Raw genomic sequence first — 26,315 nt, 5'->3', positions numbered from 1 at the left:
ATAACTTCTTCATACGAACTCTGATTTTCACATTCCGCATGTCCACGAACTCGTATCGACGCGCTCTATGATTTCCGTGAAGGAAGTTTCCACAGAATCCAAACGTATAAAAAGTCAAACTTCGTAACCCCCCTAAAAACGTGTATTTCGAATAATTATTCGTCCGAAAATAATTCCACTCCACCCTCGAACCACGAAATCGTACTAACAAACACTTTATTAAATCCCAGAAATTCCAAGAAATTAATAACGAATTTTCGGGGTATTATATGGTAAAACTTCCATAGCGGATGGTGGCGTCGCCAACACTACTGGAAATGAAACTTGTGCCATCCCAAGGGCATTAGCCACTGAAAATGTTTGCCGTTGCAAGACTATAGCGACTGAAAAATGCTGCTGCAAATAGAAATGACGACTGTATCGATAGCAGTTGCAGGTTTCGTTGTCTCAAAATATGAACTGTTAACAAAAAAGTTTCAGGCATATATGCAAATCCTTTTATTTATTTATTTATTTTTATACTTAGCAAAAGAGGCTGTATAAATGAGAGAATTACTTCTTGATTTTTATTCATCTTCACCACACTGTTCATAATGCATATTGCCAAAATTAAAATAAATGAAGTTAATGCTTTATAAGATGTGATCCTAACACTTCTTTTCCTCCATCTTCTTGTCTAAAACCTCAGGCACATTCCCATCTTTTCTGAATCAATATCCTGCCACCTCCTATAGCTTCTCACCTAATTTTGAAGGCTACTTTATATTCTTTGAGTAGACAACTCCTGCAAATTTTTAGTAAATTTTCAGGTGTGTGTGTGTGTGTATCTATCAATGATGCACTAAAACAAGTGCAAATTCCTAAAATGGCAGGAATAAATTATGAAAAAGAAAAGGATAATTTTATTCATTTGATTCATTTCATTTTGTTCACCAGGCCTTTATATCCTACCCCCGATACTTTCAACTTTTAATAAAAGAAAACGAGAATGAAAAATCATCTCAAAAATATAACACAATTTATTCCCCTGAGGATATAACCTCATTCTTACAAACCATGCATAAAATCTCACATAAGAAAAACTTCAAAAATTTTACAACATTAAAACTTGCATTAAAAAACTAAGTACCAAGAAATTCTTAGGTGAGTTTAAATGATGAATACCGATTCATCATGGCCAACATCAGACCCTTTATATACATTTAGGTAGACAATTATTATAACCGTTTTGATCCCTTTTTGGAGCAAAACTCATAGACCATTATTGCATATATAGTATGTTTAGTAAGGACGCTGGTCTGGCTCTCCAGAAGGATCATAGTTGCAGGATACAAACATATCGCCATTTTTGCACTTGGCCCTTGCACAACCAAGTTGGGTTGTTATCCTCGTAACTATAATAGTGTAGTGGCGGCAACCATCTTCCTCAGGACCGGTACATTTATTTGTATTGTAGTCGTATTCGGCTTTCTCGGTGCACCAGTACTTTGTCGCTGCTTCACCGGTCATACCCAAACCACTCGCAATGTTCTCAGAATAAGGAGCATCCGAATGCTCCATTGCGCAGTCCCCAGATCTTTTATTGGCATAATTTTGTGCATACTCAGCTAAGGTTTTATTCCATTGCAGTGGCGGGAGACCGTGCTCTTTGCGAATCTCATTGTGTGCTTTGAGGAAGCCACTGTCATCTTCGACTGTACTTGCTAGAGGGACATAAGTAATAAGGATCAAAGCTACGGAGCATACGGCTATTAAGTTTTGTTTGTTGAACCCCATTTTAGCAGCATATGAGAATAACAGTTGGACCAGAGGCATATATATATTGTAGATTCATAAGACTCGGTGGGAGAGAGATCGTTAGAAATTAATGGTTTCTCGCCATATTTTGCTAGGAATGCGCCCATGCCATACAAGCTAGTTTTACTCATAATAGAGTAGGTTATAAATTTTATGAGTTTGAGCTGGACAACTACATTATTCTAATTTTTTTCCCCGTAAGTTAATATTTTTCTGTCATTAGTAATATACAATTATGTTCATTTACTTAGTAATAGTTTTCTGTGGAATTTGGCCTTGGGCCTGCTTTGCTACTAAGGTTGTTGCATTCAATTAGGCCTTGGGCCTAGAGTAGTATTATTGGGTTAGAGAATTTGGCCTTGTTCACCGTGCCGTTATATCTGAACCCTGATACTTTCAACTTTCAATAAAAGAAAATGAAAATGAAAAGTCATATAAAAAAGTATAACACAATTTATTCCCATGAGGATATAATTTCATCCTTACATCCCATGCGAAAAAACTCACATAAGAAAAACTTCAAAAAAATTTAAAAACATTCAAAATTCCATTAAAAACTGAATGTCAAAAAATTCTTGGGAGAGTTTAGATGATGAATATTCATTCATCAATGCCAACATCTCTCACCTCTTATATACATTTAGGTAGACAATTACTAACATCTCTTATTATTACTGCATATATTTTATCTTTAGTAAGGACGTTCGTCCCAATTTCCAGAAGGATGATAGTTGCAGGTTACAAACATGTCGCCATTTTTACACTTGGCCATCGTACAACCAAGTTGGGTTGTTGTCATCCAAACTATCTGAGTGTAGTGGCAGTAACCATCATCCTCAGGACCAATACAATTACTCTAGTTCTAGTCGTATTCGGCTTTCTCTGTGCACTAGTATTTTGTCGCTGCTTCACCGGTCATATCCAAACCACTCGCGATGCTCTCTACATAAGGACCCATCGATTGCTCCATTGCGTAGTTCCCTGAGCTTTTACTGGCTTAATTTTGCGTGTACTCAGCTAGGGTTGTATTTAATTGTAGTGGTAGGAGACTAAGCTCTTTGCGAGCTTCATTGTGTGCTTTGAGGAAATGTCAGTTTTTAGCGGGGAACTTATTCGTCGCAAAAGGAGTTTTTTGTTGTAGTTCCGCTTAGGGTTAGAGCTGGACTCTTTAGAAGCTTTTGTATACATAATCATTGTACTGGCTATGTAAAGGATAAAGTTGATTTTGGCTATCTGGTTTTTGATCATTGAGATAACTTGATGAACATGTGTGTGTCATTGTACTAAGTTCTACTTTGTCCAGGACTGCAAAGAATTTCATGAGACAACTAAGCATTCTTTTTAGAAGTTTAAATCTTGTGCTTTTGTTCTATTCTGTGCAGGACCAAAAGGGAGAAAGGAAGCGCGGGTAGAAGCTTGGGAGCTTTGGAAAGATGATGAAGTCTCTGCTCAGAAGAACAATTAAGAGCACCAGACGGTTTGGTATTTTCATATGTGGAATAAGGGGTCTAAGTTTGTTGTCAATAGATATATCTAGGAGCTATTAGAATTATTTTTTGTGTCTTAATGTATGGTTGATTAGGAAATACATCGTTTGTAGACACATGTGATACTTTAATGTATGAATTGGAGTACTTCAATTGATGAATTGGATTCAAATTTCTTTTCAATATTGATTAGTACCATTATTTAGGTAATAATGGAGCATTAATTTCGCCCAATTCTGATCACACAATGATTAGGTAACAATCATACCACATTAGTACTGTACAAGCAGTTGTGTGAGGAGTAATAAAACAACAGAACAATTCTAATTCATGTTGTCTGACAAGCAATCAAACAAATGACTAGACAAGAACTTAGTTGTCCGAATCTAAATCATACAATAGAAAAATAAAAAAAACTGTTGTCTGATAAGCTTAACATACAACAGCTTCAAAACAAGCAGTGTTGTCTGAAGGCAGAGCCTCAACTGCTGCGCAGCTGCGCCTGACATCTGCCAAGCCATTTGCCGAGCTATCACACAACACTTATAACACATACCCATTGCCTGTGTGTTTCTCAGACAACTCTGTTCCACAGTTGTTTGAATTTTCAACAGACAACGGCTCGGTCTACAACGGTGGCACTCCAAACGGCACAACAGTTTTCTCTCGTTGTATGATAAGGATTTTGGTGTAGTGTAACGGGCGGCAAGAAGAGGAAAACTAATTTTATATGTTAAGCTTGTCAAAATGGAGCAGCAGGTGGCTCCTTAACTAAACAAAAAATTCAAGCTTTCTTTTATTTAATTAACTAATGAGATAAGCTTATCTTTTATTAACCAACTTCATATTCTCTTCTTGTTGCATCACGACTCTTCTAGAGTCCCAGTATTTCTTCCCTGCCACTAGCACAAACCCAAACCTCATTCTCAGCAATTCACTCCACCAATATTTCAATCCAAACAAAATCCACCAAGATAAACAACAGTGCGACACGAAGAGGGAGAGCATCAATGCGGCGGTTCGTCAGATAAACAACAGTACGATAACAAAAATAGGTTCTGAACCTAACACTGCCACACTACTCGCCTCGATATCAACCATGGTGGTCCTGACCTGCAAGAATAGTCCCTACACTATGGAATAGTAGACCGGGTTGCAAACAACTAATCCGGTAAGCTTTTTAAGCTTGTATGAATAAACTCAAATAAAATGACTCAAACCTGCATGCTTGACAATTTCTCAACTCAAGAATAAATGAAAGCAATCTGAAATCAACTACACAATAAAAGAAAGAAACCACCCAAAACTCTCTTTTAAAAATGTATATACTCATTTGCCTCAAGTTACCCCAATGCAATACAATGGCAGACAGACTAGAGCTCTAACTTATCGTAACCAGTCACCTGGCCAAAAGTGTAGTGCCTGATATACTTGCCTAGTCACTACTGTGACATCAGATCCACAGATCCGAAAACATTTAAAGGGTCTCACACGACTTAAAATGTTACACCAAAACTCAAGTACTCTTTCGACACAATATAATCAACAATTATACTATATATTGCATTTCCAAAAAGAGTAAATGCTCAAAACAATAATCCGAATAAAATCACAATTATTATACTTCTCATAATGTCACACCATCAAGGTATATATTTCACGTAAATATATATACGTAGTCATCTACTCAGGAATGCCACTAATACCAACTATAGTTCAGAATCACAAAACTCGAGAAAAATCATTTTTATACTTAAAATCTCATTTTACTTACCTATGAACCATAGCCGAACAAGTTCAAATAATTTAAAACAAATTTTTATTTTCATAAAACATTCACAATTTAGCGATTAGACCGGACAATAAGGTAGCGCTGTTCATAGATGAACCATGTGAGATTTAGTCACCTCCAAATCCCACTGCGTCTTGTCTTATAGCTCAGATAAAGTATAGATCACTCTCCGTCAAACACCTATGTTCAATAAGGTCTCAACTTAAGATTCGAATGATAAAAACACAATTATACGATGATCCAACAGTCAGATTCTCATGAATCGCTTCTAGGGTCAGTTTCTCAAAATTAAATGACGATCCGACAGTTGGATCCTCATCCGAGACCACCAAAGTCTCCGGAACATTTCTACGATCAATACAACAAAACTACAAGTCGATGGGGCGGCCTAATCCTCACGAATCCAAAACCGAGATGATTGAAACCGGTTATGGGAATTAAAAATACTTAATCGGGTAAGTGGGAAAGAAATCCCTAAAATTAGGGTGAATTGACAATAGCTTTTGTTGGTGGGGATAGTAGATTTTGGTTTTGGGGAAAAAAGTTTTTTTGGTAACAGTAACTTTTTTTTTGTAACAATAGCTTTAGTTGCTGGTGAAAGTAGCTTTCGTTACCTCGCTGGAAGTTGCCAATAGCTTTTGTTGCTGATGACAGTATCTTTTGCTACCTTACCGGAGGTTGTCGGAAATCTCACAAGAGTAGCTTTTGTTGCTAGCGACAGTAACTTTTGATGCTAGTGACAGTAGCTTTTGTTGTCGCCGGAGGTTGGCCAGAGACTCACCGGAGGTAGGACGGAGACCTAACGGAGTTGGCCAGAGGTCTACCGGAGAGTTGGTAAGAGACCTCGCCGGAGAAGAGAGAGAAGATGATTGTTGACTTTTTACTGTAGTGGCATTTATGTAAATATATTAGTTTTTAAATCCAAAATTTAACACATTTTTTAATTTAGTGGCCTTATGAGGGAAAAAAAATATTCCAATATGCACTTATATGTAATTAGCCCTATATTATATATGGGGGACTAGAGCATATATGTATGATTTGATATTAATTTGACGTTATTTTGGGTGATATATAGTAAATGCATTCCGGATAATATCACCCTAGTGCAATGTATTAAATTTCCAAGATGTGATTCCAAATAAATTTAGTCGTTTACATAATTAAACCAGTGGCTTGGTCAACTAATTAAACTTTCTTAAAATAAATTTAAATTTAACGGATACCATAAATTAGGGCTGGCAACGACCCTATAAAAGACGCATACAATTACGGTCTTAGCACTCGAGCTTTAAATTCATATTTGATAACTGCATTGAGATATAACCTGCATGCTTACAAACCAAGCATAAAATCTCACATAAGAAAAACAAAAATTTTACAACATCAAAACTTGCATTAAAAAACTGAGTGCCAAGAAATTCTCAGGTGAGTTTAAATGATGAATACCGATTCATCATGGCCAACATCAGACCCTTTATATACATTTAGGTAGACAATTATTAATAACCGTTCTGATCCCTTTTTGGACCAAAACTCATAGACCATTATTGCATATATAGTATGTTTAGTAAGGACGCTGGTCTGGCTCTCCAGAAGGATCATAGTTGCAGGATACAAACATATCGCCATTTTTGCACTTGGCCCTTGCACAACCAAGTTGGGTTGTTATCCTCGTAACTATAATAGTGTAGTGGCGGCAACCGTCTTCCTCAGGACCGGTACATTTATTTGTGTTGTAGTCGTATTCGGCTTTCTCGGTGCACCAGTACTTTGTCGCTGCTTCACCGGTCATACCCAAACCACTCGCAATGTTCTCAGAATAAGGAGCATCTGAATGCTCCATTGCGCAATCCCCAGATCTTTTATTGGCATAATTTTGTGCATACTCAGCTAAGGTTTTATTCCATTGCAGTGGCGGGAGACCGTGCTCTTTGCGAATCTCATTGTGTGCTTTGAGGAAGCCACTGTCATCTTCGACTGTACTTGCTAGAGGGACATAAGTAATTAGGATCAAAGCTGCAGAGCATACGGCTACTAAGTTTTGTTTGTTGAACCCCATTTTAGCAGCATATGAGAATAACAGTTGGACCAGAGGCATATATATAGTGTAGATTCATAAGACTCGGTGGGAGAGAGATCGTTAGAAATTAATGGTTTCTCGCCATATTTTGCTAGGAATGCGCCCACTCCATACAAGCTAGTTTTACTCATAATAGAGTAGGTTATAAATTTTATGAGTTTGAGCTGGACTTTTCTCCCCTTAAGTTAATATTTTTTCTGTCATTAATTAGTAATATACAATTATGTTCATTTGCTTAGTAATAGTTTTCTGTGGAATTTGGCCTTGGGCCGGCTTTGCTACTAAGGTTGTTGCATTCAATTAGGCCTTGGGCCTAGAGTAGTATTATTGGGTTAGTGAATTGAGATATCTTGTTAGGTTATTGGTTTGACCCAATAACTTGGTACTTTGGCTCATTTAATTAGTATAGATTGACCTTAGGAGTGCCCCTTCTACGTAGGAAGGTCAGGTGCTTTCAAATAAGTTAGGGCGGACCTGGGTCTATAACCCTAACATTGTCATTGTTACTCTAGTTTTGGTGCTTATTTTATGGAATTACAATTTAGGTAGTTCTAAGGTTACGTACATTGCATGGCTCGATTTTGACTTATCTCGCAGGAGTGGGTCATGTTTGCGTTGTTACATACATTTTCGTTATGGTAATGGATTGATACGTACGCTTGCGTAATGTGTATCAAGTCATCAATCTAATTCAAATTTTGTACAAACCTCATAGGGTATATTAGGAAAATAATGCCTTTGATTAATTTCTTTTTGTTCACCGTGCCGTTATATCTGAACCCTGATACTTTCAACTTTCAATAAAAGAAAATGAAAATGAAATATCATATCAAAAGTATAACACATTTTATTCCCATGAGGATATAACTTCATCCTTACATCCCATGTGAGAAATCTCACATAAGAAAAACTTCAAAAAAATTTAAAAACATTCAAAATTCCATTAAAAAACTGAGTGTCAAAAAATTCTTGGCAGAGTTTAGATGATGAATATTCATTGATCAATGCCAACATCTCTCACCTCTTATATACATTTAGCTAGACAATTACTAACATCTCTTATTATTACTGCATATATTTTATCTTTAGTAAGGACGCTCGTCCCAATTTCCAGAAGGATCATAGTTGCAGGTTACAAACATGTCGCCATTTTTACACTTGGCCTTCGCACAACCAAGTTGGGTTGTTGTCATCCAAACTATCTGAGTGTAGTGGCGGTAACCATCTTCCTTAGGACCAGTACAATTACTCGAGTTCTAGTCGTATTCGGTTTTCTTTGTGTACCAGTATTTTGTCGCAGCTTCACTGGTCATATCCAAACCACTCGCGATGCTCTCTACATAAGGAGCCATCGATTGCTCTATTGCGTAGTTCATTGATCTTTTACTGGCATAATTTTGCGTGTACTCAGCTAGGGTTGTATTTCATTGTAGTAGCGGGAGATTGATCTCTTTGAGAGCTTCATTGTGTGCTTTGAGGAAATGTCAGTTTTTAGCGGGGAACTTATTCGTCGCAAAAGGATTTTTTCATTGTAGTTCCGCTTAGGGTTAGAGCTGGACTCTTTAGAAGCTCTTGTATACATAATCATTGTACTGGTTATGTAAAGGATAAAGTTGATTTTGGCTAACTTGTTTTTGATCATTGAGATAACTTGATGAACATGTGTGTGTCATTGTACTAAGTTCTACTTTGTCCAGGACTGCAAAGAATTTCATGAGACAACTAAGCATTCTTTTTAGAAGTTTAAATCTTGTGCTTTTGTTCTATTCTGTGCTGGACCAAAAGGGAGAAAGGGAGCGGGGGTAGAAGCTTGGGAGCTTTGGAAAGATGATGAAGTCTCTGCTCAGAAGAACAGTTAAGAGCACCAGATGGTTTGGTATTTGCATATGTGGAATAAGGGGTCTAAGTTTGTTGTCAATAGGTATATCTAGGAGCTATTAGAATTATTTTTTGTGTCTTAATGTATGGATGATTAGGAAATACATCTTTGTTGACACAGGTGATACTTTAATGTATGAATTGGAGTACTTCAATTGAAGAATTGGATTCAAATTTCTTTTCAATATTCATCAGTACCATTAATTAGGTAATAATGGAGCATTAATTTTACCCAATTCTGATCACACAATGATTAGGTAACAATCATACCACATTAGTACTCTACAAGCTGTTGTGTGAGAAATAATGAAACTACAGAACAATTCTAACTCATGTTGTGTGACAAGCAATCAAACAAATGACTAGACAAGAACTTAGTTGTCCTAATCTAAATCATACAACAGAAAAATAAAAAAAAACTGTTGTCTGATAATCTTAACATACAACAGCTTTAAAACAAGCAGTGTTGTCTGAAGGCAGCGCCTCAACTGCTGCGCAGATACGCCTGACATCTGCCGAGCCATTTGCCGAGCTATCACACAACACTTATAACACATACCCGTCGCTTGTGTGTTTCTCAGACAATTGTGTTCCACCGTTGTCGGAATTTTCAACAGACAACGGCTCGGTCTAAAACGGTGGCACTCCAGATGGCACAACGGTTTTCTCTCGTTGTCTGATAAGGATTTTGGTGCAGTGTAAAGGGCGGCAAGAAGAAGAAAAATAATTTTATAAGTTAAGCTTGTCAAAATGGAGCAGCACGTGGCTCCTTAACTAACCAAAAAAATCAAGCTTTCTTTTATTTAATTAACCAAAGAGATAAGCTTATCTTTTATTAACCAACTTCATATTCTCTTCGTGATGCATCACGACTCTTCTAGAGTCCCAGTATTTCTTCCCTGCCACTAGCACAAACCCAAACCTCATTCTCAGCAATTCACCCCCACCATTATTTTAATCCAAACAAAATCCACCGAGATAAACAACAGTGCGACACGAAGAGGGAGAACATCAATGCGGCGGTTCGTCAGATACACAACAGTACGATAACAAAAATAGGTTCTGAACCTAACACTGCCGCACTACTCGCCTCGATCTCAACCTTGGTGGTCCTGACCTGCAAGAATAGTCCCTACACTATGGAATAGTAGACCGAGTTGCAAACAACAAATCCGGTAATCTTTTTAAGCTCGTATGAATAAACTCAAATAAAATGACTCAAACCTGCATGCTTGACAATTTCTCAACACAAGAATAAATTAAAGCAATCCAAAATCAACTACACAATTTAGTAAGAACCCAAGTCCCTCAATGGACAATAAAAGAAAGAAACCACCCAAAACTCTCTTTTAAAAATGTATATACTCATGTGCGTCAAGTAACCCCACGTGTTACCCCAATGCAATACAATGACAGAGAGACTAGAGCTCTAACTTATCGTAACCACTCACGTGGCCAAAGGTGTGGTTCCTGATATACTTGCCTAGTCACTACTGTGACATCAGATTCACAGATCCGAAAACATTTAAAGGGTCTCACACGACTTAAAATGTTACACCAAAACTCGAGTACTCTTTCAACACAATATAATCAACAATTATACAAGATATTGCATTTCCAAAAAGAGTAAATGCTCATAACAATAATCCGAATAAAATCACAATTATTATACTTCTCATAATGTCACACCATCAAGGTATATATTTCACGTAAATATATATATGTAGTCATCTACTCCGGAATGCCACTAATACCAACTATAGTTCAGAATGGCAAAACTTGAGAAAAATCATTTTTATACTTAAAATCTCATTTTACTTACTTATGAACCATAGCCGAACAAGTTCAAATAATTTAAAACAAATTTTTATTTTCATAAAACAATTTCACAATTTAGCGATTAAACCGAATAATAAGGTAGCGCTGTTCATAGATGAACCATGTGAGATTTACTCACCTCTAAATCCCACTGCGTCTTGTCTTATAGCTTAGATAAAGTATAGATCACTCTCCGTCAAACACTTAAGTTCAATAAGGTCTCAACTTAAGATACGAATCATAAAAACACAATTATACGATGATCCAATGGTCAGATTCTCATGAATCACTTCTAGGATTAGTTTCTCAAAATTAAATGACGATCCGACAGTTGGATCCTCATCCGAGACCACCCAAAGTCTCCGGAACATTTCTACGATCAATTCAACAAAACTACAAGTCGATGGGGTGGCCTAATCCTCACGAATCCACAACCGAGATGATTGAAACCGGTTATGGGAATTAAAAAAAACTTAATCGGGTAAGTGGGAAAGAAATCCCTAAAATTAGGGTGAATTGACAAAAATCCTATTGTATTATATAGAAAATTACACACAAGTGTCATTTTGAAACTCTAAATAGCCATAAGGCCACACAACTCCTTTTGTCTTCTTAAGGCCACTTTCACCTTCAAATTATTTTATCTCTGACAAATTTACCCTTCCATTTAACAAGACGTTCTTGTCAAAACCAACCAGATATCCTATTCAATCCATTCTCTTAAAAAAAAAAAAAACAGATCCATCGTTCTCTCTTTTCTCTCTCTTGTCGACGATTCAACCTTCTCTCTCTCCGATGAGCTCGTTCGCTTCTCTCTGTGGCTGTCATCCATTGCGTCGTCGACGAAGAACATCTCCGACTTGAGAAGCTCTCCTTCGGCGGCAACCGATGAGTGCTCATTGCTCGCTGAACGATCTCGACTGAGAAAAGCCTTGTTAAGGATTAGAGCGAAACGAGACAGCATCGTTTCACCACCTCCCCCTCTTTCTCGAGCGTTTTCTCTGATCTCGATGCCGATTCAAAGAATATATGACCTCGTAGTTCGATCAATATATGTCACTGGCCAAAATTCACCACTGCAGGTCAGAATTTGAATTTTTCTATCCTCTGGCAAGGAGACACCATAACAATAGCTCACCTTCGAAATTTTTTGTGTTTGTGATAGTAGCTTTTGTTGATGGTCGGAGTAGCTTCTGTTACTGGAGTAGTTCTTTAGTGTAAGAGTAGCTCGCTAGTGTTAGTGATAGTAGCTTTTGTTGTTGGTGACAGTAACTTTTGGTGTTTGTGAGAGTATTTTTTGGTGTTTGTGAGAGTAGCATTTGTTGTTGGTTAGAGTACCTTTTGGTGTTTGTGACAATAGCTTTTGTTGGTGGGGATAGTAGATTTTGGTTTTGGGGAGAAAAGTTTTTTTTGGTAACAGTAACTTTTTTTGTAACAATAGCGTTAGTTGTTAGTGATAGTAGCTTTTGTTACCTCGTTAGAAGTTGCCAGTAGCTTTTGTTGCTGATGACAGTATCTTTTGCTACCTTACCGGAGGTTGCCGGAAATATCACCGGAGTAGTTTTTGTTGCTAGCGACAGTAGCTTTTGATATTAGTGATAGTAGCTTTTATGGTCGCCAGAGGTTGGCTAGAGACTCACCGGAGGTACGCAGAAGACCTGCCAGAGTTGGCCGGAGATCGACCGGAGAGTTGGTCAGAGACCTCGCCGGAGAAGAGAGAGAAGATGATTGTTGACTTTTTACTCTAGTGGCATTTATGTAAGTATATTGGTTTTTTTTATCTAAAATTTAACACATTTTTTTAATCTAGTGGCCTTATGAGGGAAAAAAACTAGTTGGTGGCCTTATGGATAAAAAAACATTCAAATATGCACTTATATGTAATTAGCCCTATATTATATAAGGTGGACTAGAGCATATATGTATGATTTGATATTAATTTGACGTTATTTTGGGTGATATATAGTAAATGCATTCCGGATAATATGACCCTAGTGCAATGTATTAAATTTCCAAGACGTGATTCCAAATAAATTTAGTCGTTTACATAATTAAACCAGTGGCTTGGTCAACTAATTAAACTTTCTTAAAATAAATTTAAATTTAACGGATACCATAAATTAGGGCTGGCGACGACCCTATAAAAGACGCATACAATTATGGTCTTAGCACTCGAGCTTTAAATTCATATATGATAACTGCAAAGGCACATCCATTTTTCATCTAGTTTTGATTTCTTCTAGGATAAGAAAATGACTAGCTGCTGGTCTCTCTTGGCTTTTGGTATTGTGATCATGGTGTTGATGATCAGTCCATATCCTGCAAATGGCCTCACATGTGATTAGACCGCAGGCATTTTGAATCCCTGTCAAGATTTTTTGGTTGGAAATGGCCCTCCAACTCCTAGCGCTTCTTGCTGTGGAGCTGTGAAAGAATTGGTTTCTAAAGTTACATCCAGACAAGTACGTAGAGATCTATGTGAATGTATGAAGCAAATTATTCTTGCCTTTCATATTGACGTCGGAAAACTTCAATACATCATTCCACAATATTGCAAGGTCACAATTCCTCTACCTCTTGATCCCAACGTAGACTGCAGCAAGTACGCAAATTTTTTCTCTTCAAATTAATAGTGATATCCAATTATGCATCATCTTTCTAATTCACGTGATATTTGCAACTAGCAACATGCAAGCATTTCTCCTCTCTCTCTCTCTCTCTCCCTCTCTCTCTCAATTTTTCGCAATATTTCTTATGATTGATACTTCATATCTATAACTAATATTTATTTTGATTAATTTCACCTGCAGGGCTTCTCTGTTTTAAAGGTCAAAATGAAAAGAGGAGAACTTGGCTACAACGGATCGATATTTTATGATGCAGAACGGAGTGTTTGGTTCCATGGTTTGTACTCCGTCCAAATTATGTATGAACATGTAATTTTTTACATCAAATAAAAGAATTTAATTCTATACTCTAATTTTATTCGTTTAATTTTTTCTATAAAAATTGTCCAAACTATTTGCACCGACAACCAATAATTTAAAAAGTGTCAATGAGTTATTCAAATTACAAAATCATCAATCATGAATTAATTCAAATTTCGTACAACCTCATACATCTGGAAAAAAAAAAAAAATCCTTTTTATTTATTTTTTATTATCACATCAACAACTCTTAATTACAACAACTAGATTTTTGTGAGTTGAAATCACGACCTCTCACTTACGAATAGGATACCTGTGTGACTTTATAACTTAGAGATATGATACTTTCAAGTTTTGATAAAAGAAAAGGATGTTTAAGTAAATCTCTACTTTGTGTTTAGCCCAAACTCTAGGTTACTTGACCTAGTGGTAATAGGGTTTTAATTAGAGATAATCTCGGAGAATCTTAGAGATATTCATTGATTGTATGATTACCTTTCCTTGTACAATTCAGATTCTATACCTTGTGATCCTTTATATAAAGAGGCCTCTATTATCAATGAGAACACACAACAATTCTCTCTCAAATATCAATTCTCTACAACACGTTATCAGCACGAAGCCATAGCCCTCATTTCCTAGCAACCTCGGCCGCCCAGCTTGAAGCTCTCAACTCCAGGAAGCGAATAAAGCTAATAGAGAGGCCAATGAAGCTAAAACCATAATTCTCATGACAAGGCACATGAATGACGCACTCCAGAATGACTACCTCAATGAGGAAGACCCCAAAAAACTATGGGTAGAACTCGAGCAACGTTTTGGCAACGTTCGTGACTCCCTACTTCTTGATTTATAAGCGAGATGACATAGCCTCCGCTTCTGTGATTTCAAGTCTGTACTTGACTACAATTCAGAAGAACTTCGTATCAAGTCTTTGATGGAATTCTGTGGGCAGAAAATCACTGATACGATGTTGATCGAGAAGACTCTCTCAACCTTCCCCGTCTCTGCATTGATGATAACCAAGAGCTATCTGATTGATGTCAATGTTGGACGCATCCCAAGATTTCATGAGCTTATTGGAGCCATGAACGTAGATGTACCTACATGTGCCAGAACGAGCATAATTAGCTATAATGAGCCATGCTCACGGTACCGCCAGAGGTACCAACTCCCACCAAGGGGGTAACCTGTGAAGGCACGGCTAGGCGGGCTACCGCTCGAACCCTGGACCGCCCCTAGATCACCGCTGACGCGCTACCACGCGCCTCGTCAAAACAGCATTAGAAGCTCCAGACGATGGGAATCGAAGCACAGCAGTCCCACATCGGAAACAAGGAGAAGATCAACCTCTTCCTCACCTATAAAAGGTTCTCTCCTCTCTCCTAATTAATTACGCAATTACTACTCATTTATCGTTATGCTGCCCGTATACAGTGACTGACTTAGGCATCGGAGCAGTGAAGACCGCCCAACGCGGTCTCCCTGTGACGCCCTGTCTATCGTGTTGCAGCAAACAGGAATCATCTAATCCTAGGAGTAGCAGTCCGCCCACCGGACCCGCGTTAAGCAAGGAATTGGCTACCGCCGGATCTGAGTATTAACATTGGCGCCGTCTGTGGGAATCCTTGAACAAGAGGTCATCCCGCCACAATCACCATGACTAACGATAGCAGGGGGAACGCTGAAGAACAAGCAGATCAATCTGCCACCCCCCAACACACCAACCCAGCGGTAGGCATCAACCGCTCGTTATTCTTTACCCCGGTCAACCCCGACGGTGAGACAAACCCAAGTAGCAGCCGCCCACCAGGCCAAGACCTTACCTCTCTATATGAGTTGGCACTGGCGGATCTTCACAAAGCAAACAGAGAGCGTGAACAAGAATGCAAGGAAAAGGCCGAGGCCCAGAGGCAGGTGGCCACGCTTGTGTCCCGCTTCGATGAGCTAAAGAAAACGCTGGAGGCAACCGCCAACCTGGCACGAAGTGAGCAGTCACGAAGCACCAGGCATAGTAGACCCGGCACGGGAGCATTGGTACCAGCACCGGTCGTACACATGCAGGTCCCGCTGCACCCACTAGAGCTAGCGGGAATGGGACCACCCCCTGCACCCCAGCTAATGTTGGAACAGGAGGCGAAGTCATCACTGCACACCCACCGCTCGAGACCTCGGGCGAGGACAGAGGGAAACCCAACCGCTCCCAGGTGAGGATCAGTTCAGCGGAGTACCCGGCTAGACCCCGCCAGCGATGCAATCGCTCAAATACTGGAAAGGATGCAGCAGTTGGAACAACGGTTAATCCGGGCGGAATCAGGCACCCAGGCACCAGCTTCAAACCCACTTTTCGCGTCCGGGCCAGGACCATTTACCGCTGCAATTTTGCTGGCCGTCAGACCGGCATATGCAAAGACTCCAAAAATGTCGCATTACAGCGGTAAGACTAATCCCTTCGTCCATATGGACACCTTCAAGAAAGTCACCAGCAACAAGGGATTCGATGACGCCACCCTGTGCCACTTGTTCAGTGAAACGCTGGACAATGAGGCAATGAATTGGTTCTTCGAATGCCCGCCGGGATCCATTGACTCATTCCAGGCATTGTCGCACGCTTTCCTTTCCCGGTTCATCCTACTGTCCGCCGGGCACCACAACACAAGTCAACTGTTCAACGTTAAGCAGGGTACGGAGGAGACACTGAAGGCATTTGTCACAAGGTGGTGAGCGGCAGCATCTCAGTGCCGTGATCTCGATAAAACAATCGCTTCGGCGGCTTTTAAGTAGGGACTCCTCAAAGGGCCATTTCTCTATCACCTCAACTAGAATCACCCAAATGTGGTATACGACCACCTCATGAGTGAGGCGGTCATTCATGCCCAAGTAGAATTCATCACATATGGAGAGACCCCACCGCCACCAGCAGCACTAGCAAAGTCGACACAACCCTCCTCCAGTCAGCAGGGGACCGCTAACAAAACCTCCACACCGCCAAATGACAAGAAGAGGGAGTGGCAGCAAGGTCAGTACCAAAACAAGCGGCAAAAGGACCAACACTACAAGGGAAACCGCCCATCCCATGGGGACAACCGCAACAAACATACGGAGTCTTCCCAGCGGTATGCGGTATTTACAGTCCTCATGGCTTCGTATGAAGAAATATACAATCAGTGCAAGGATCAGATCCCACCGTTGCCCCCGGGAAAATACCCAAAAACGGGAAAGCCAAGAAACACCGGCAGGTGGTGCAAGTACCACGAGGATAGCGGTCATAATACCAACAGCTGCAACCCCCACAAAATGGCCATTGAAACCTTGTGTCGTGACTGCAAACTTGAGCAGTTCAAGGTGCGCCCACCGCCACCTGTGATCGCCGACATCGAGCCCATGGGCCTCATCAACACAATCGACGGAGGTGCTCCAATCACCAACATGTCTCACAGGGCTAGAAAGAGTTATGCGCGAGCTAATCACCCAAAGGAAGTCTGCAACATCCGCTACGAAAGATCCGCCAAACTCCCAAGGTCTGGTTGGGAACCTATTACCTTCTCAGAGGAAGAGGAACGCGGAGTATATCTGCCCCATGACGATCCTTTCTTGATTGACGCTATTCTGGGCAAAATGTCAGTGGGAAGAATCCTGGTTGACAGCGGTTCCGCTGTCAACGTTATATTCAGTGGTTGTTACAACAACCTTAAGCGGAACAGAAAATTGCTCCAAGATCATGAACCACTGCTCAGCTTCTCCGGTGACGTCACGCAACCGCTGGGCTCTGACTATATGCGGCTAGTTATCGGTACCAGTCCATGTATGGCTGAAATACATACGGAGTTCATAGTTGTCGATTGTTTCAGCTCATACAACGCCATCATTGGTCGGCCAGCGCTCAACAAACTCAAGTGCATCATCGCCGGGTACATGCTGCTCATGAAGTTCCCCACACCCAACGGCACAGGCTGTGTTAGAGGAAGTCAACAGTTGGCACGCAAGTGTTACTCTACTAATATAGCACAATCTACCCGCCGCCATGAGATCCTAGCGGTCGGCGGTCAGGCACCACCACCAAACATTTTTGAGGACCCCAGGGAGGACGAAAAGAAGTACGTAAGGAAGGAGCCGGTCAACCCGGAAACATCATTAAGGAGCGTCAGCATCTCTGATGAGCACCCTGAGTGGACGGTCCGCATAGGCGCTCAATTAGACCCAGAACTGGCGGCTGAGCTTACTCAGTTCCTACGTGACAACGCTACAGTCTTTGCCTGGTCATATGCAGACATGCCAGGTATCTCCCCTGAAATCATCTCACACAAGTTGAGCATCAAACCATCCTTCTACCCTATCAAACAAAAACGCAGAGCCTTCGACGAAGAGAAGTACCGCGCTATAAGAGAGGAGGTTGCCAAGCTCCAGGGCATTGGGTTCATCCGCCAGGTCATCTATCCCCAGTGGATTTCCAACCTGGTTATGGTCAAAAAGGCTAGCGGCAGGTGGAGGATGTGCGTCGACTTCAAAAATCTAAACAAAGCATGCCCGAAAGACAGCTTCCCACTACCCCGCATCGATCAGCTCGTCGATGCAACAGCAGGACACGAGCTCCACAGCATGATGGATGCGTTCTTCGGCTATAACCAGATCAAGATGCATCCCGACGACCAGGAGTGTACCACCTTCACCACCGACAAGGGCCTGTACTGTTACAATGTGATGCCTTTTGGTTTGAAGACCGTAGGGGCAACTTATCAGCGACTGATGAACGCCATGTTCGCGGAACACCTGGGCAAGATAATTGAGGTCTACGTAGACCACATGTTGGTCAAGAGTATTAAAGCCAGCGGACATGTGGCAAACCTAAAAATCATAGTAGCCATCCTCCTGACCTATGGTATGTGCCTCAACCTAGAAAAATGTTTCTTTGGGGTCACCGCTAGCAAATTTCTGGGGTATATTGTCAGTGAGCGGGGCATCGAGGCCAACCCTGACAAGGTGCAAGCCATCCTCAACTTGAAGGACCCGGAATGGAAGGTGCACGTCCAATGCCTCCAGGGCAAGCTAACTGTCTTATCTCGATTCATCTCCAGACTGACCGACAGGTGCGCCCCATTTTTCAAAGTCCTTAAAACAAGCCAAAAGAAGGTCATCGATTGGTACCTAGAATGCCGAGCGGCGTTCCAAGGCCTGAAGGAATACTTGGCGGCAGTTTCACTCCTCTCCATTCCTGTCCAAGGAGAAACATTGTACATTTATCTAGCGGTGTCTCAGTCAGCGGTGAGTTGCGCTATCGTCCGGCGGGAGGGCCAGGACGAGCTCCCAGTTTTCTATGCCGGTAGGGGCATGAACGGAGCAGAAACAAGGTATCCTCAGTTGGAACAGCTTGCTCTCGCACTCATCGTTGCCGCCAGATGCCTCCGCCAGTACTTCCAAGCCCATACAATCCATGTGTTAACCAATCAACCACTGAGACAAGTAATGCAGAACCCTGAACATTCGAGGCGCCTCAGCAAGTGGGCCATTGAACTTAGCGAGTTTGACATAGATTACAAACCACGAACCGCCATGAAAGGCCAGGCGGTTGCAGACTTCATCGCTGAGCTCACTGAGCGTCAGCCTGAAGCCAAGATCGATGTACCGCCCGGAACGGAAATAGTTACAGCTGAGGAGCAGGCTCCCCAAAAATCAGACTGGAACCTACACGTAGACGGTTCAGCTTGCTCCAAGGCCAGCGGCGCTGGAATCATCTTAACAGGACCAGGGGGGCTTAGCGTCGAATATGCGTTGAAATTCAACTTCAAAGCTTCGAACAACATGGCGGAATATGAGGCACTCATTGCCGGCCTACTCCTCGCCATTGATTCAAGGGCCGACAGTGTCAACATCTTCAGCGACTCTCAGCTGGTCCTCAACCAGGTCAACGACAGCTTTCAGGCCAAGGATCAGCAGTTAGCGGCATAGTTTGGGTGAGCCAAGACGCTGCTCAAGAAATTCAAGTTCCACACCATCACACAAATCCCTAGGGAAAAGAACGCCAGGGCTGATTCATTGGCAAGGTTGGCAACCGCCCAGCCACACCAGAGTCCAGCGGACACAAGGGTAGAGACTCTGGACAGGCCAAGCATCACAAAAACCCTGGCGGAGATCTTTAACATCGAGGGCAACCCTAGTTGGATGGACGAGATTATCCAGTACAAGCGCAACGGGACATTGCCAGAGGACAAGATCAAGGCGCGACAGCTCCAGCGGAGAGCAACTCGTTACAACATGCAGAGCGGCAAACTTTACCGCCAAGGATTCACTCACCCCAACCTCCGCTGCCTAACCCCAGAGGAGGGAAAGGTCGTGCTGGCAACAATACATGGTGGGGAATGCGGAAATCATTCAGGTGCCAGATCCTTGGCTAATCGCACAATGCGACAAGGCTACTTTTGGCCTACGCTTGGTGATGACGCCCGGCGGATATCAAGATCTTGTCACAAATGCCAACAATATGCTGATCTTCCACATGCCTCGGCGGAACCTCTGTCGGTTATCATCAGTCCCTGGATTCACTCAACGTGGGGCTTGGACTTGATGGGAAAATTCCAAACCGCCAAAGGTTAGTTCAAATACATCATTGTCACCATCGACTACAATAACAAATGGATAGAGGCGGAGCCTTTGACGGCAAAAACTACAGCCAAAGTAATTTACTTCCTCTAGAAGAACATCTACTGCCGATACGGTGTCCCGCATGCAATCATCACAGTCAACGGCACACAGTTCAACAATAAGGAACTCATCTCTTTCACCGCCAACTTGGGCACCAAGATGCGTTTTGCATCTGTCGCCCACCCCCAAACCAATGGCCAGGTCGAAGCGGCAAACAAGATAATCAAGAAACTATTACAGAAGAAGCTCGCTGAGGCCAAGGGTTTATGGGCGGAGAAGCTCCCGGAGGTCTTATGGGCCATCAGGACAACCCCAACTTCCGCCACCGGTGAAACCCCCTTTTTTATGATGTTCGGAACTGAAGCTGTCCTGCCTATCGAGGTAACCCAACCAACCGCTAGGGTCGAAGGCTACTGCCCCGAGACCAACTGCGACGGCGTTAACCTCGACAGGGATCTCCTAGAGGAAAAGCGAGACGCAGCCCATTTGCGCAATCTCCAGAACAAGCAACGGGTATCGCGTTTCTACAATGCCAGGGTCAAAGCCTGTAACCTCCAACTGGGGGACTGGGTAATGAAGGAAGTCATACCACCGCCAACAAAACTCCGCCCAACTTGGAAAGGTCCATACAAAATTGTAGAGGTCGTTGGCCCAGGCACCTTCTACTTAATGAACAAGGATGGCGTCACAACGACCCACCCTTGGAATACCGAACACCTTCGGTATTACTACAAATAGTCATACCGCTACCCAAGAGCATCTTGACTTAGCTAAATTTTTGTTCAATATTTAGCTAAGGGAAGCTACCCTACGGGTACGACCCCGCTTTTGTAAACGCTGTTCAGACAGCTATCAATGAAACGAGGAATTATTCAAACCATTGTTACCAAGTCTAGCACTGAGGGCAACTGGCAACGGCAGTCAGCGGACTACTACATTGTGCACTTGGACCAATTTTAATTCCTTTAGTGTTTCATTCACGACCAAAAGCAAGTGTCAAGACCTCTAGCGGCACACATTATCACAAAAAAAAAAAAAAAAGAGTATACAGGGTATAGGAGCTTAGGTTCCAAAATTTCATTCATATTCCAAAGAGAATTACATAATATTTATGCCTCAGCGGCTACAAAAATTTTACTATTCTACTTTCCAGGGTTGGCGGGGTTGGCAACATCGGCTCCGCTACCTTCAGCATCTCTACTAGCGACCTGCGGTGGATGTAAGCAGCTCGTCTGGTCAGACCCTCGGGCTGTGGGACTGGGAGTCTCTAAGGTGCCATCCGCTCGGGTGTGGGCCGCCAAGAACCCAGTGCGAGACATCTCAGACTGTGTAGGAGTGCGCTGGGAGTCGCCCTCTGGGAATCCTCCACTCTCCCCGCTACCCGAGCGGGCTCTTTCAACTTGACCAGGGGAGGCAGTGGGGGCAGCAGAGGGAGCGGTACTGGTTGTCGGCGGAGCTTCCTTAGATGGCTGCACGACCGGCATCGAAGCTTTCGCCCAATCGATGGCGCCCTTTTGCTGCAGCATCTCCACATTGGCTAAGGCACCGGCCTTCGCTGCTTCGTTCAGCGCCTTCTTGTACTCTGCCGACTGCTTGTATGATTCAACAGCGGTAGCCGCAGCACGGCTCCCCTCAGCCTCTAAGCGAGCGACTTCACCCTCTAGCCGCTTGATCTCCGCTTGTTTGGCGACAGACTCCTGCTGAAGGATCTCAACTTTCTTCTCCTTCGCGGTCACCCGGTCCCCCAGCAGGGACATGTCCTGCTCCAGCTTGGCAAACCGCTCATTCTGCTCCAGGTGCCGCTCAATGGCAACGTTCAGCTTGCCCCTAGCATCTGCCGCATCGCAGTCGGCCTTTGTCAAACGTCGCTCGACGTCAGCCAGCTTTTCCTGGGCCTTCCCCAAGTCCCTCTGGAGGCCCGCCACTTCCTCCCTCAGCTCCCGCTCAACCAAGGGCTGCTTGGACGCCGCCTGGAACATCTCATGGAGCCCAACGGTGATGTGCCTAAAGGCTGTGCCGAACAATCCCTTCCAAGCCGCCGAACCCCAGCCACTCGCAAAGGTGATACAGGAACTCCTGTTCACCGTCGTTGAGGAACTCGGCGTAAGCGGCAAAAGAATCCAAGCCGCTCGTACCCGCCGCTGTAGCCACGTCAGTAAGAGCCTCGGGCGGAGCCTGCCTTGACTTCTTCTTCTGCTCGCGGGCCCCGGTGACCCCCACCTCTTCCTCTTCCCCGCCGGAGTCGGGTTGACGGCGTTTTCGCTGAAGGGTCCGCATTCCTCCAGCAGCGACAGCCCTCGCACCCCCCCTCGACGGTTCCAACCCCGCTATGGTTACTCCCCTCGTTGGGCGCACCGTTTTCTTTGGCACCCCGCGCGGTATCGCCGGCGCTCTTTCCTTCCGCGGCGCTGCCTCGCTCACCGCGCCGGTCCCCGCCTGAACAGCGGGCAGCCCGCCACCACCAAGATGAGAGTGGTGCGGCATTGCCAGCACCACCGGAACCTCTGATGGGCTCAGCGCTAGCGTATCGGGGTCCACCGCTGTTTTCTGCGCTACCAGCCCGGAAGCATACATGGCCTCCAGGAAGTTGTCTATTTCAGCGCGGTCCATCGCTTTCTTGAAGGCGTCACGGCTGGCCTTGTTTCCCGGAGGAGTCTCTACAAAAGTACACAATGGCAAGCCGGTCAATATGAGGCAAAGTCACAAAACATGCAGTTCAGTGGAGAGTACTTACCAACAGCACGCGTCAGTTGTTGCGCTACCAGCAGCTCCCACCCGGTGAGGAGACGGAAGTCCAGTAAGTTGCGATTCCGCCAACAACCCTTGATGCGTGCTACGCAGCACTCTTCCTCACGAGTCAGGTTGTACGTCAACCGCGCTGCACAAAAAAGGTCATTATCAGTAGAGTAAAAAAAAAAAAACCAGAAACCCCGCCAGTCGTGTTCAGTGGAAACGACAAACAACCTCGGATGGGCTGAAACTCTGACTTAATTCTAAACGACGGCTCCCCTCGTTAGACCCCTCTTGGTAGTCCCACCCCGCTGTGGCAATGCAAAACGAACCCCGCCAGTACGACATTGAGTCCCGCAGGTTCTCGATTAGCTTGGACGCTCCTTGGCGACGACTGAGGTTTACCTGCCCTCTACAACCCTGGCGCTTCACGTACACCAGTTCGTAGAAGTGTAATACCTCCGCCCCGGTCGGTCCTTCGCAACCAGATAACCTCCACAGCGAGTTCAACGCCAGAAACAACCTCCACATGTTAGGGCACACTTGCCCAAAGGCGATGCCGAACTCACACACCAGGATCTGTAGGTTGGGCACCAGTGGCAGGGTTACTCCCTCGCAGAATATAGCCTCGTACACCGCGGCGTGGCCCACTGGCAGAATCGAAGCCTTCTCCTCTACCGTCGGTGGACGCAGCTTCACCATGCCGGGCAACCGGAACACCCGCTTCAGTCGGTTAACGGCAACCGCTGTCATCCTACCTCCCGCCTCGTCAACAGGGGTGCCGTCCTCGAACACCCACGCCGACTCAGTATCCTTTCCCGCTACACCTCCTCTGCCAGCGGAACCGCTGGCGGCACTATTACTTTCTAGCCGCTCTTCAGGCAGAGTGTGAGCAGCGGTAGCCTCCCCCGCCCTAGAACTCTCCGGACGCGATGAACGATTCATATCTACGTCCCACGGAATGGTCTGTAGCGGCTCGACCTCTAGCGGTTCTGGCAGTGACGTTCCTGCACGGGCAGACAGACGCAACGAGTCAATAAAATTTCTATCCGCCGCGCTGAACGACACTTCAGATCCGGAATCCTCACTGCTCGAAATCTCTATGACGTCGGCCATCCCAAAACCCTAAAACCCAAATCAGTTAGCTCACACAAAGATCTAACCTACCCCTATATCAGTCAGTGCCCAAGAACATTAAGAACACTCAAACCCAGAAAATGCCAAAATAGGAACAAACGCACTCAAACCCAGATTCAACCATCTAGAAAAGCCCTAACAACCCCAATTCTGTCAATCACAACCACCTTTCCCCAAACACACCCTCACAGTAGTCGACAAATAACATATCACAGAAACACCCAAAACCCAGAAATTCACCGACGCAGACACCCAATGAAACAGGGAAATAGGCCAAAATACCAACCTTAACAGTGGAGCCTCTGACAGCAGTGTGTGCATTAGTCTTCGAAGCCTGAGATCGTCGGTTCTTCCACGCACGAAAACTCGCCAATATCGCCTCACCTTTCTTCTCCGATCTCAGACACAGAACACTTGAAGACGACGAAGGCACAGTTCAAAGTTTAGAGCAGTGCTAAATATGCTACCTTCCCCCCCTTTTATTTCAACGTCAAACAATCCCACGCCGTCCGTTTAAAAACGACATCAACTGTCAGTCGTACATGTGTCCCAATACTGCAGTTACTCTCCGGATTAACCGAGGCGTCACCTCGGTTACGAAATCTATCATTACTCGACATTAATGACGAGGAGACAGCTCGGCGGAGGAGGCACGCCTCCGCACGCTAACCCTTTAGGGGTTCGCCACGTGTCCACCACCATCAGGGGAAGCATCTAGTAGAAGCCACAACTTTTGGGAGGAAGGCGCCAAGTGTCGAAATCCGCTGAGCGACACCCCGCTAGCGAAACTTCTCACTTGTCACCCTCCAGAAGTATCGAAGTTCGCTGAGGGACACCCCGCTAGCGGAACTTCTCACTTGTCACCCTCCAGAAGTGTCGAAGTCCGCTGAGCGACACCCCGCTAGCGGAACTTCTCACTTGTCACCCTCCAGAAGTGTCGAAGTCCGCTGAGCGACACCCCGCTAGCGGAACTTCTCACTTGTCACCCTCCAGAAGTGTCGAAGTCCGCTGAGCGACACCCCGCTAGCGGAACTTCTCACTTGTCATCTTCCAAGTATCGAAGCCCGCTGAGTGAAACCCCGCCAGTGGAACTTCTCAACACCTATCGAAATCTACTATAAGCTGATGCCCGCTGGAAAACTTCCACTTGTCAATTTGCAAGAGGCACCCTCCGCTATGCGTGGCACTGCCAGCAGAACCAACTTCATTTTGCAAAACCTGTGCGTTGCTGATCGCAACTCCGCTCATTAACTACCGCCAAACACGTCTACACGACGCTGTTTCCCGCTACATCCAGCGGGGGGTATCCACCAACGGCGAATCCCGAGGCTACGCCTCACTCTGACAACGACCGCCACGCGGCGTTACTGTCAGATGGTCCCTACGGGACACGGGGACTTGTCAACAGTCTACGATGACACTGATCAGGTACGTTGACCCCCGTCGCTCGAGTACTAAGATTGGGCTCGCTACCCAACACCCTTTGCTCCGCGCAGCTTCCCCTCAACAAACAATTTGCCGACCATCCGGAGGTCCGTCTTGGCTAGGGAGTGGGGAACTACCTGGCGGGCCCGGCAGGGGCCCACCCGAAAGGGTATAAAGCATTAGCTCAGTAAATCCATGGTTGACAACGCACTGACGCTAATTATGCTGTTGATAGTCTAGCGGAAGTAACGCTTCACACCGCCGATCAACTCCCCAACCAAGATTGCCCTCCTTGACTGGGGACTTGGGGGACTTGTACCTACATGTGCCAGATCGAGCATAATTAGCTATAATGAGCCACGCTCACGGTACCGCCAGAGGTACCAACTCCCACCAAGGGGGTAACCTGTGAAGGCACGGCTAGGCGGGCTACCGTTCGAACCCTAGACCGCCCCCAGATCACCTCTGACGCTCCGCCACGCGCCACGTCAAAACAGCATCAGAAGCTCCAGACGATGGGAATCGAAGCACAGCAGTCCTACATCGGAAACAAGGAGAAGATCAACCTCTTCCTCACCTATAAAAGGTTCTCTCCTCCCTCC

At 44.2% G+C, this 26,315-nt stretch overlaps 2 protein-coding genes across 2 annotated transcripts; both read right to left on the bottom strand.

The window, feature by feature from the left end:
• Positions 1-1,281: 1,281 nt before the first annotated feature.
• LOC112170595 (pathogenesis-related protein 1) lies at positions 1,282-1,776 on the bottom strand. Its single transcript, XM_024307942.1, has one exon. It carries the CDS (start codon positions 1,774-1,776, stop codon positions 1,282-1,284), a length of 495 nt encoding a protein of 164 aa, XP_024163710.1.
• A 4,867-nt stretch (positions 1,777-6,643) lies between these two features.
• On the bottom strand, positions 6,644-7,138 carry LOC112170594 (pathogenesis-related protein 1). Its single transcript, XM_024307941.1, has one exon. The coding sequence runs from the start codon at positions 7,136-7,138 to the stop codon at positions 6,644-6,646; it is 495 nt and encodes a 164-aa protein (XP_024163709.1).
• Between the last annotated feature and the right edge of the window lie 19,177 nt (positions 7,139-26,315).

Source organism: Rosa chinensis, chromosome 6, assembly GCF_002994745.2.
Source record: "Rosa chinensis cultivar Old Blush chromosome 6, RchiOBHm-V2, whole genome shotgun sequence".
Lineage (NCBI taxonomy): Eukaryota > Viridiplantae > Streptophyta > Magnoliopsida > Rosales > Rosaceae > Rosa > Rosa chinensis.
This window is presented reverse-complemented; position numbering and strand designations above follow the sequence as displayed.